The following is an 11,724-nucleotide window of genomic DNA, read 5'->3' as shown; positions in this document are numbered from 1 at the left end:
CCACTTTTCCAACAGAAATATTCACTTTCTTGCCTCTGGAGTTGGTACCTGGAAGGAAAAACGATAACCAGTTCTATACAAGTAAAAGCATAAACCAAGTTTTATTACCAATCCAAAAATTTATCCTTTTTAACTAACATCTTCAACTGTTGATTTGTTGTTGCTTATCTTTCAAATGTAATTGGAAGATTGCACTCCATATCTAACATCGTCATCAAGAAAGTTGAGGAACATGATGGAACAAAAGATGTCAACATGCGAGAGATTTACATCACTAACGATGATGGGTACTACTTTTTTCATTTCAAACTAATTTAATACAGATTATAAGATCAAAGAACTAACACTTACTATTACCTGTATTAGGGGAGAGACGATGAAGATAACTCTATGGGGTGACTTAGCGACTACAATATATGATGGAATACTAGATAGTAATGAAAATGCCGCAGTGATCATCATAGTCACCGGAACATTTGTCAAAGAGCGCATGGGTAAAAAATGCATATAATGTATACATAAACAAAAACTTAAACCCACTTACCTAATTTAATTGGTTATTATTACAGGGATAGTCAATCTTTCCACTACACAAGCATCAAGAGTATTTGTGAATTTGGATTGTGAACAAGTTCAGCAATTTAGAATGAGGTAAGCAAAAAATATAATATAAGTGCAGTTTATAGATAATCACAATAAAATTAAACCATACTACTGTTTACACATGCTTGGAGAAGAAATTGGAGAAATAGAAGAGATACACCTTGAATGGGAGAAAGATCATTTTGAAGACAAAATTTCCCTCTATGAAGCCAGTCAGATGCTGATGGACTATGAAAATACCGTAAATACAAATTTATGTTGCAGTTATACATTAACCTATATTAATTTGAAACATTTAAGAATATACGTAAATGTGATTCCGATTTGACATAGGACAAGGAGTTTTTCTGTGAAGCATCTATTGTTCGAGTCAACCATGGAAAGGATGGAAAGGGTTGGTATTACATAGATTGCAAAAAATACAAAAGACAAGTCCAAAACAAGGATGGACAGACTACTTTCCCAAGATGCAAACAGAACTTTGATGGAGAAGTACTGCCATGGTAAGGGAATAATATAAAACATGCCAATTATGTGATGTGATAAAGAATGAAACCTAATCTAATTACTATTCATTGAAACAGGTATCGGATCACCGTAAGGATCAAGGATAACACAGAATACGCAGATTTAACAATTTTCGGATTTAATGTGGAGAAGATGCTGAAATATACTGCGGCTGAACATGTTGCATACGCTGAGCGTTGCGAGAAGGTAAGACACTTATCTACTCTTATGATTAATACATTTTATTTCCAAAATAAAATAAAATACAAAACTGAAATGTTACATGATTTGTAGATGGGTGAACCAGAAAAAGCTACACAAGTGTTTGATAGAATAATTGGAGAAAAGTTTGGATTTAAGCTAAAGATGACTGAAGACAACATCGAAAAACAATCGGACAGTTACACAATTTTGAAAATTCATACTATAGTGAAAAAAAATAACATCTCCAATGAGCAATTGGGTCCGAAAACACCACAAAAAGACAAGCAACAGAAGGTCAGGCTTTTGGAGGATAAAACACGCCAAATAGAAAAGCAGCAAAAAAGAAAGAGGCTAAGGCGTATGGTAATTGAAGAGGATTTGGATGAAGAAGAAGATGATGAAGATGAAAATGCTATGGTGGAAAAAAGTAAGACCACCACTGAGCAAAAAACAAAGAGGCTAAGGCGTATGGTAGTTGAAAAGGAAGATGATGAGGATGCTCGAAAAGAAGATAAAATGGAAGGGGATTTAGATGAAGAAGAAGATGATGAAGATGAAAATGATGAAAATGCTATGGTGAAAAAAAGTAAGACCACCACTGAACAAAAAATAAAGAGCCTAAGGAGGATGCTTTTATAAGATGATGAGAATATAGATGAAAAACAAGATGACGAGGATGAAAAAGAAGGTGCAGGTGATGAAAACGGAGATGAAGGTGATGAGGATGAGTAGAGTGCATATGATTCTCTGTCAGTGATTTGGGTAGGATAACTTTATTATTAGTTTCATTTTTAATTATTCTTTCTTAGTAATTTTATTTTTAGTTTCATTCTTAGTGATTCTTTCTTAGTTCATTTCAGCAAAATTACTTTCTTAGCAATTTGATTCTTAAGTTATTATTTTCTTAGTTGAATATCAAGTAAATGTTTGAGAACTATCTTAGTAACAGTTGTGAATTATATTTTCTTACAATAGGCCACACACATATTTACATTTTCAGCACAAATAGCAACTCAATTAACTTAGCCCCGTGCAACGCACGGGGAAGACCCTAATACAGTTAACTTTAACACCACCAACGCCTTAAATTCCTGTTGTAGATTAACCGATAAGATTACTTTATAATAATTCTTGCACTTTATCATCTATTTACCACATGATGAATACTTAATCAATAGTAAGCATCTAATTTATATGCTTACGTACCTTGGTATAATATCTGGAGTCCTCAAAATCCTCTAGTTACCAGCAAAAGCTTAAGATTTGGGTTAAATACCTTTGTTAAAACAACATTATCATTATAAGTATCAACGACATCTGTCAAGAATGAAATTTATTCTTCAGTAATCTTTAAGTAAAAGGAAGACGCATTTAAATCAAGCACCACTCGAGCATTTTGAATTTTGTAGGTGTAGATAATCCATAGGGCTAGGTGGAAAGATACTAAGCTATGATACACCAAAGAAAAAAGAGCGGCGAAGCACATGATAGAACCAAACGGCGCAAATAGAGAGGTATCACGTGGGTCGGACGTGATGGTCCAATAGGTGTCGGATGTGATGTGATCCTTATCTTCTGACAGGTCGGGCGAACAATCAGAAAGCACTCGGTCAGACGAAGGAAGATGGTCAAACAAAGGAACGAGAAGAAAGAAGGGCGACATCGTGCTAACCAGGGATACAGACTCGGCCTCGGGTGAAGAACTATCGGTCATACCAGGAAGTCGGGCGATCAGTGAAGGTCCGATAGAGAACAGCTAAAATGATGTAATGTGACCAACATTGTAATTCTGTTGTATTTCTACTTTGGCCTATAAATATAAGGGCTAGTCGAGAGAGAAAGAGAGGTCGGAGAGGGAGAGAAAACAAGGCATCCTACTTGAGTTGAGAGAACATCACCACTAGAGAGAGAGAGTACAAATTGTAACCAAAGAAGAAGAAGAATAATACACATCCTTTCACCCCGTGGACGTAGGTAATCACACCGAACCACGTAAATCCTTGTGTCTATTATTTGTTTATGTTTCTTCATGTTGTGTGGAATCACCTTATACTCTATCGGATGTAGTGTGTAGTTTCATGCCACTACATTCTGGCGCGGACTAAGGGGAACATCTAAGTTCTCCGGATATCTTGACTGCATGTACCGGCAGAGACGATCCAAAATCTCCTAAAAACACTTTGCGTGTTAGTTGATGCTAGAAGATGAACTCTACTCGGCAAAAGTCTGTTTATAATCGTTTGGTTTAAGTTCTGCTGGTATAGTTAAGTTTTTGTTGAGAAAATTGGGTTGTTAGCAAACGTTTTCAGCTGGGTTGAATCTGAACAGTCGACTAGTCTTATCTCTAGCCGATTCTGTTTTCAGGTCTCAATTTTTGTTTTCGTAGCATCTTTCGTACTTCTATTCGTATTTTAATCTTAGTTATTGTCTTGTGAGTCCGAGAGCGGAAAACTCATAAACTCCCAAGTAACATCTTTGATGTATGGTGGAAGTTGTTTGAGGTTCCATGTTGGCTTGGGAAAGTGCCGAAACAACATCACGACGAATCATACATCGTTGGTGAAAGAATCCAAGGAATCAAGGGAAGACATCCCTTTGCAGTTCCAAAGAAGTGCATAAGTCTTAGTTTAGATTTTTCCATGGCATGCTGACCTCATAAAAGTACGAATTTAGACCTTTTTTTACTCGCAAAGAACTAGGTGCTAATGATTTGGAGTCTAGGGAATGTAGGACAAATTGTATTTAATGCAGAGTTGTGGTACTGAGAGCGACGTCGTGCCCTTGAAAGCGACGTAGCAGGATACCCGTCTAAAAGAAACACTTAGTGTCGGAACGTGGCAAACTGGCAAGGTCAGCTTGGTAGGCCAGGGGGAATCGTACTTTTAAAACTCAGTCTTACTGTCAGTCCCCTTTTTCTTCCAAAAATCGTACGTGCAATATAAACTTTCCAAAACAGGTTAAAGTAAGGTGTTGTCTGTTTTTGCTGACGTGGGTAGGGACGACTCTCGGACACAGCACACACTGTGTCTGATGGCTAGCACGTCAGGAATGGGAAGAACTCTGAGGAACCGCACGGTCTCCATTAACAGCATGCAAGGAGGAGTAATTGGGACGAGGCGAGGGAGTAACGAGCTTCCACCACCAGAGGAATCACGAGCTGCTGCAATGGGTATGCCAACTGTGGACGAGGAGATCGATCTGGGACGAGACGGTGACCCATCGCCTCTGGAGCGAATCGTCTCGCCCCCAAGGAGGGATGATCAAATAGATGGACTTACTGCGTCAGACACGGAAGATGATGAGGCAGCATTGATCCTACATGCTCAGAGACGAAACATCAGACGACAAGCTGAGTATCAAGAAGCCCTCTGGCGAGAACAAGAACGAATAAGGCGAGTACAACTAGGACGAGAAACAACTATCGGAATCGATCCGGCGACATCGACAAATATATCCCCAGCAGTACCACCTCCACAACCTATGATAACCGCACCACCCCCTGCCATTTAGGTCATCCAAATGGTAAATCTATCCATGAGAGTACAGATCCAACACTGCTCGCGATTCTAGAAAGCCAAAGGAGGCAAGAGGCGGCTTTAAGAGATCTTCAGCAGAGAAATCTGGCTCTAGAGTTCGAGAACTATCAGTTACGGAACTTAAGGCCGAGGTCGAGAGGATCCTCAAGTCAAGGAACATCGGGTCACCAAGGCCGAATCGGGAAAGCACCACCTGTAGTGGGACCAAGCAATTCCGGTCGATCGGGACCACCCCCGACACCACCTATCAGGGGATACAGATAACCCGAGGAATCATCAATAGACGACGAAAGGCGAGAGAGAAACAATCAGCAGAGAAACACAAGGTCCGATAATGCAACTGAAGCCAAGCTGAGAGAGTTGGAGGAGAAGATAAGGAAGCTGTCAGGAACCGGCGAAGAAGACAAGCTCGCCGAGTTTATAAGCGAGGCCGAGAGGACCCCTTTAACCCAAGAGATAGAACTAAGGGTCTTCCCACCTAAGTGCACGCTCCCCACCTTCCCATCGAGGTTCGACGGCACGGGAGACGCGATGGAGCACTTGAAGATGTACTCAATGTCCCTAATCCAATGTAAAAACTATGAGGTATTAATGTGCAAGTTCTTCACGGCAAAATTAGAGGGAGAGGCGAGGAAATGGTTTTACAACCTCGCACCAGGGACAATTGACAGCTACGAGACTCTAGTCGAAGCCTTCCTTGAAACGTACATGCACAACAACATACCTCGACCCAGGGTCAACAGGTTATTCACCTTGGCCAAACGGTTTAGAGAACCCTTCAGATCCTTGACCGATAGATGGAGAAATTTGTGTACGGAAATTGGGAAAGTACCAGTCGATCAGCAAATATTCGGGTTCGAAAATGCACTTGGGAGATCAAATCCCATCTGGGTAGCCATGTTCATTGAGAAACCACAAACGTTGAAAGAAATGAGGAAAATGCAAGAGAATTTCATCGCCCTAGAAGAAATCTAGGAAGAGTCAAGAGATAAAGGAGTGCAAGAAGCTAGTGCGGCCCCCGAGTCAACGTCGGACGATACTCAAAGACGGCCCTATAATAGACCGGGTCCGCCAGTGTGAGGAAATGGGAAGAAGGAATGGATAGCTAAAGGGAAGAGGCCAAGGCACGAGGAGAGAACGTACACCCCTTTGAATGTTCCACTGGAAGAAATCTTCAAAGAAGTCGAAAAAAGGAGTGACATCATATACCCAGCTTCAAGAGGGATACAGTTTGAAGAAACCAAGGATCACCCGGAATATTGCCATTATCATCAGTATCGAGGCCACTCTACAAACAACTGTCGAGAAGTGAAAGACATCGTGCAACACCTTATCAGAGATGGTTATCTGAGAAAGTTCGTCCGACATCCAGCCCAGACGACCGCAACGCCCAATGCACGAGTCCATCAGGTTCGGATCGACAGATCTACGCAGTTTGTCAACACGATTTCACATTCTACCACTCAAGCGTACAATCTGAATCCAGGAATAATGTCTAGAATCCACAAGAGAGATCATAGTGGGAAGGAAATTTTCAGTGTAGCAAAATCTTTGCCTATGGAACCATGGATGGTGTGACCTATATCTTTCTCGGCCCAGGATGTCTCGATGAACGTCCAAGCTCACAGTGATCATTTGGTTATCACCCTGCTAATTGAGGAATAGGGGGTAAGAATAATACTAGTAGATAGTGGGAGCTCCGTCGAAGTACTCTTCTACGATACGTTCAAAAGGATGAAGTTGTCGGATGATATACTCGTCCCGTCAACATATCGTATATACAGTTTTAATGGGACGGTAACCATGCCGAAGGGCGAAGTAACTCTAAGGGTATCGGATCAGAATTACAGGCGGCCGTCGAGAAGGAGCTAAAGAAGTTACAGGAATCGGGAATAATTAGGAAATCGCACTACCCACAATGGATAACTTACATGGTCGTGGTACCAAAGAGAAATGGAGGAGTCAGAATCTGTATCGACTTCAGCGACCTGAACAAAGCTTGTCCGAAAGACAGTTTCCCTCTCCCAAGTATCGATCAACTGGTGGAATCCATTGTGGGGTACGAGGCACTAACGTTGATGGACGGATACGAGGGGTATAACCAGATCCCACTGGCTCCCGAGGATCAAGAACACACCTCCTTCTTCACACCAAGGGGCCTAAACTGCTACACCAAGATGCCGTTTGGGCTGAAGAATGCAGGCGCCACATATCAGAGGTTGGTGAGCGATATGTTTGAGGACCAGATCCACAACACCATTGAGGTCTATGTCGACGATATGCTAGTAAAAAGTCTCCTAGCCAAGAATCACATCCGAGACCTGCGGGAAATTTTTCGAGCGATGAGAGAATATAAAATGAAAGTTAACCCGACCAAATGCGATTTTTGGGTCACATCAGGCAAATTTTTGGGATATATCATCACTCCAAAGGGGATAGAAGCATATCCCGAGAAAGTCAGAGCCATCCTCGAGATGCCGTCACCAGCCACAATAAAAGACGTACAAAAGCTAAACGGAAGTATAGCATCATTGGGGAGATTCATATCTCGGTCGTCCGACAAATGCAAGGTTTTCTTTAGCACTCTTAAAAAGGGAGAGAAATTCAAATGGACGGACACCTGTGAGGAGGCGTTTCAGAATATTAAGCTACATCTTGCAAGTCTGCCAGTATTACAAAGACCCGAGCCGTCGGAGGTCCTCACATTATACCTCGGAGCAACTTCATATGCTATCAGTGCAGTCTTAGTTCGAAATGAAGGGAACGAGGAAAAGCCCGTTTACTTCACTAGTAAGACATTGAATCCGGCCGAGAAAAATTATATAAGGATGGAACAGATGATTCTAGCGCTAGCTTTCACCACCTTGAAGCTAAGGAAATATTTCCAAGACCATCGGATCCGCGTGCTCACAAAATCACCTATTGATGCGGTACTAGACAATGCAGGCCGATCTGGAAGGATCTCCAAGTGGGGCGCGCAAATAAAACAGTTCAACGTTTTCTACGAAATGAGGACAGCAGTGAAGGCACAAGTAGTGGCATATTTTTTGGAAGATTTCCCACTAAGCGACGAAGATGAGGTCAAGGACATACCCGGAATGGAAGAAGATCGAGAAGACACGACCGACTTACTCGATGCAAGTAGCCCCATCACGTTGGGAAGTATTCGTCGATGGAGCGTCAAACAAAGATGGATCGGGACTTGGGATAGTCTTTACCACACCAAAGGGACGAAAAATGGTTCATTCGTTTAGATTGGAATTTAAGGAGACAAACAACGTCACCGAGTACGAAGCTGCGATTCACGCCTTGAGATTAATCGTCGAGATGGGACTACAAGATGTAAGGCTAACTAGCGACTCACAGTTGGTAATCCGACAAATATGCAATTCACGATCCAATTCTGCAGTAATAATGGGAGCTCGCCCAATTCTATATCAACCATATCCCCCAGCATCAAATTTTGCCACATATGCAGAAAAGACAATCGACAATTGGAAGCACTAGCATACATCGCCTCCCAGCTCGCAGACCCAAGTGTGGAGGGAATTCGTGTCATGAGACTCCTCGCCTCATCCATACCGTAGACACCCGAGATATCTGTTGATGTGGCTATCAATACGACCGATAGATATCCATACGGAGATTGGAGAAAGCCGATTCATTCGTACTTGGAGACAGGCGAGTTACCCAAGGGGCGACCCGAGATCGACAAGATCAAAAGCAAATTGGCCGCTTATGAGTTAAGAGATGGAATCTTATACAGAAAATCGTACTTGGGGCTCCTCTTAAGATGTTTGAGCAAGGAAGAAGGGCAGACAATACTGAACGAACTACATTATGGTGCAGACGGAAATCACAGCTCGGGATGAAGTTTGTCCGCGAGAGCGAAAACGATGGGATACTTCTGGCCGTACATGAATGATGATGCAAAACAAATGACACGAGCTTGCGAAGAATGTCAGCGGTTTGGTAAGAAGATACATGCGCCATTTGTAACTCTAAACTCTGTGGTGAGCCCTTGGCCCTTTGCCAAGTGGGGGATGGATATCTTGGGGCCATTACATGTGGGATCGGGACAGACAAAATACTTAATAGTAGTGATGGATTACTTCACTAAATGGGTGGAGGCGGCACCACTGAGACATATCCGTGACAAAGAAGTCTTTAGGTTTATTTGGGTGCACATCAAATGTCGTTTCGGAGTACCAGCGGCCATCGTCTCGGATAACGGAAAACAACTCCAAGGAGAAAACATCGACCTACTATTTAACACCTACAACATCATAAAAAGCAAGGCTACCCCCATATACCCTCAAAGTAATGGGCAGGCCGAGATCAAAAACAAAACTATCACCGATAATATGAAGAAAAAATTAGATGAAGCGTACGGTAATTGGTGCGAAGAACTCTACCATTTTTTATGGGACTATCGAACCACTCAAAGGGATGCAACAGGGCTATCACCTTTCAATGTTGACCTATGGAACCGAAGCGATACTACCAACGGAAGCGATGATACCCACCACACGAACTGAGGCTTGGAGGCGAAACATATCGGCAGATCTAATACTATCTAAGATCGATGACTTGGAGGAAACAAGGGAGATGGCGTTGCAAAAAATGGAGAATTACCAAAGAAGATTACAACGAGAATACAACAAACGAGCTCGACCAAGAGAGTTTCAACCAGGGAAGTTAGTGTTGAAATATCTAGCCGATTGGTAACGTGACAGAAGGGGCGGTAAAATAGCGGCAAGGTGGGGAGGACCATACACAATCGTGTCTAAAGATGGCGAGGGAGATTATCGATTACTCAAACCAGACGGCGAACCTGAGCTAAAACCGTGGAACGCACAACATCTGAAACTCTATTACCCATGAGGGGTTCGAGGGAAACAGGAAAACATACTTGTCATTCATTTCCTTAAAACCGCGAGGGGTACGAAATATGACATGAGCGACCAATGGTCATTCGTACTCGGGGCAACGCCAGTGAGGAAGTGCCGAGGTGACTTACACTCGAATGGTCATTCGTACTCGGGGAAAAGCCAGTAAGGAAGTGCCGAGGTGACTTACACTCGAATGGTCATTCATACTCGGGGCAAAGCCAATGTAGAAGTGCCGAGGTGACTTACAGTCGACTGGCTATTCGATACTCAGGGCAGTGGCAGTGTGCAAGTGCCGAGGTAGCCTAAGGGTACTGGTGGTTGGAAGCCAGATACCAAAGGTTGTTAAGATACAATTTCTTCTCAGCTAGGTAACCTACTTACACCTGAAAGGTTACCCCCATCGCAGGTGGCCGTGACCACTTGCCCGAGTTGGTTGGTCGATAACCACTCGGGATTATCGGGCCTAGACCTAGGGAGACTATAACCCTTCCCTCTGAATCTAAAACATAGTGATGAGATACCTCGGCTGGTACATGGAATCGGTCCCGATGACCCTCCTTGTCGAGTGTGTTCGACAGAAAAGGAACTAATAACCAATACATGGGACATTAAATGCAGGTGCGTAACATAAACAACAAGATAAGGCTGAAATAATCAAGAGAATTGTCAACACAGTGGAAAAGGCGGAAATTGTCAAGGAAAATAAAAAATAAAAAACAAGCTTGGCGACGCAACACCCCATTTAAAAGAAGTTGTTCAAAGAAGCATGGGACAAGTGATCAAACGAATTACAACTATAGATGGTGGATTTTCGACAAAGGCTAAAATCGTAAACTCATAATTATAAGAAGCTCATATTCAGCAATCAGACGTGAGTATCGAGACACGGGCTCTCATCGAATTCTCAACGGAGAGTACTTTCTCTCAGAGTACATGTAGATATGTAGTCTCACGACTGGACAACAACATATCTCATGAATACTGAATACTTTCAGTGATTATTTTTATATAGTATCACGAGATGGACGGCTTCTAGACAGCTTGCTCTGCTAGTATAGAGCCATAACGTCTTCAGGAACAAACAACAAGTTTACCCTGACTATATAAAGGATATGACTTACCGAGAAGCTCTTATCGGGATAATTAATGCTCCTAGACAGCTTTCTCTGCTAGTATAGAGCCACAAAGTTAATTATTCCTAATTAAGATTAATTCTGCCGTGACATTCATTATTGAATTCCCAGAATAATCTATTATTGCTCCTATTCCATGGTTGAATCCACGACTGGTCCCATGGAATGGCAATAACAATTTCTCATATTCCATGGTCGAATCCACGACTGGTCCCATGGAATGGTAATAAACAATTGTTCTGATTCTATGATCGAATCCTCGGCTTGATCTCATAGAATATCAATACCTATATTATCTCATTACTCCATTTTCATGATCGAATCCACAACTGGTCTCATAAATGTAAATAGATAAATCTTAATTACTCTGATTCTATGGTTGAATCTACGATCCCATGGAATGGTAATGCTCACTTTATTATTCTGAATTAGTAGTCGAATCCTCAGCTTGATCTTATGAATTAATAATAAACATCTTATTGCTCAGTTTTTGAATTATTCTCCACCGAATTCCCAACTAGTAATAAATAATCAACAACCACCGGGCGTCTGAGCTACCTCTAAGTAAGCCCGATTCAAATGGGAAGGTATATCAATGACGACGATACACTAACAGTCGCTGCAAACACGAGTATTTCAAAATACAACGAAACGATGAACCTATGCAAAATAGGAAAGAAATAATAATAATTAAAAATATTGACCAGGTGCTGGAGCACGGACACACGACCGACCGACCGTGTCGTGGTCAATCCCACGCCAGTTTTATATTTTTAATGCATTTTTTATTTTCCATGATTTGATGAAATTCTCTCATTTTATCAAATCTCCTTCGTCTCGAGGAAACTT

General features: G+C 42.0%; 1 protein-coding gene across 1 annotated transcript; it reads left to right on the top strand.

The window, feature by feature from the left end:
- Positions 1–724: 724 nt before the first annotated feature.
- Positions 725–2,046, top strand: LOC113312014 (glutamic acid-rich protein-like). The gene is made up of 5 exons (XM_026560792.1): positions 725–844; positions 937–1,106; positions 1,188–1,317; positions 1,405–1,900; positions 1,982–2,046. Exons 1-5 carry the CDS (start codon positions 725–727, stop codon positions 2,044–2,046), a joined length of 981 nt encoding a protein of 326 aa, XP_026416577.1.
- The last annotated feature ends 9,678 nt before the right edge of the window (positions 2,047–11,724 follow it).

This window comes from Papaver somniferum, chromosome 9 (assembly GCF_003573695.1).
Source record: "Papaver somniferum cultivar HN1 chromosome 9, ASM357369v1, whole genome shotgun sequence".
NCBI lineage: Eukaryota > Viridiplantae > Streptophyta > Magnoliopsida > Ranunculales > Papaveraceae > Papaver > Papaver somniferum.
Note: the sequence above shows the minus strand (reverse complement) of the source record. Positions and strands in the feature narration are given on the sequence as shown.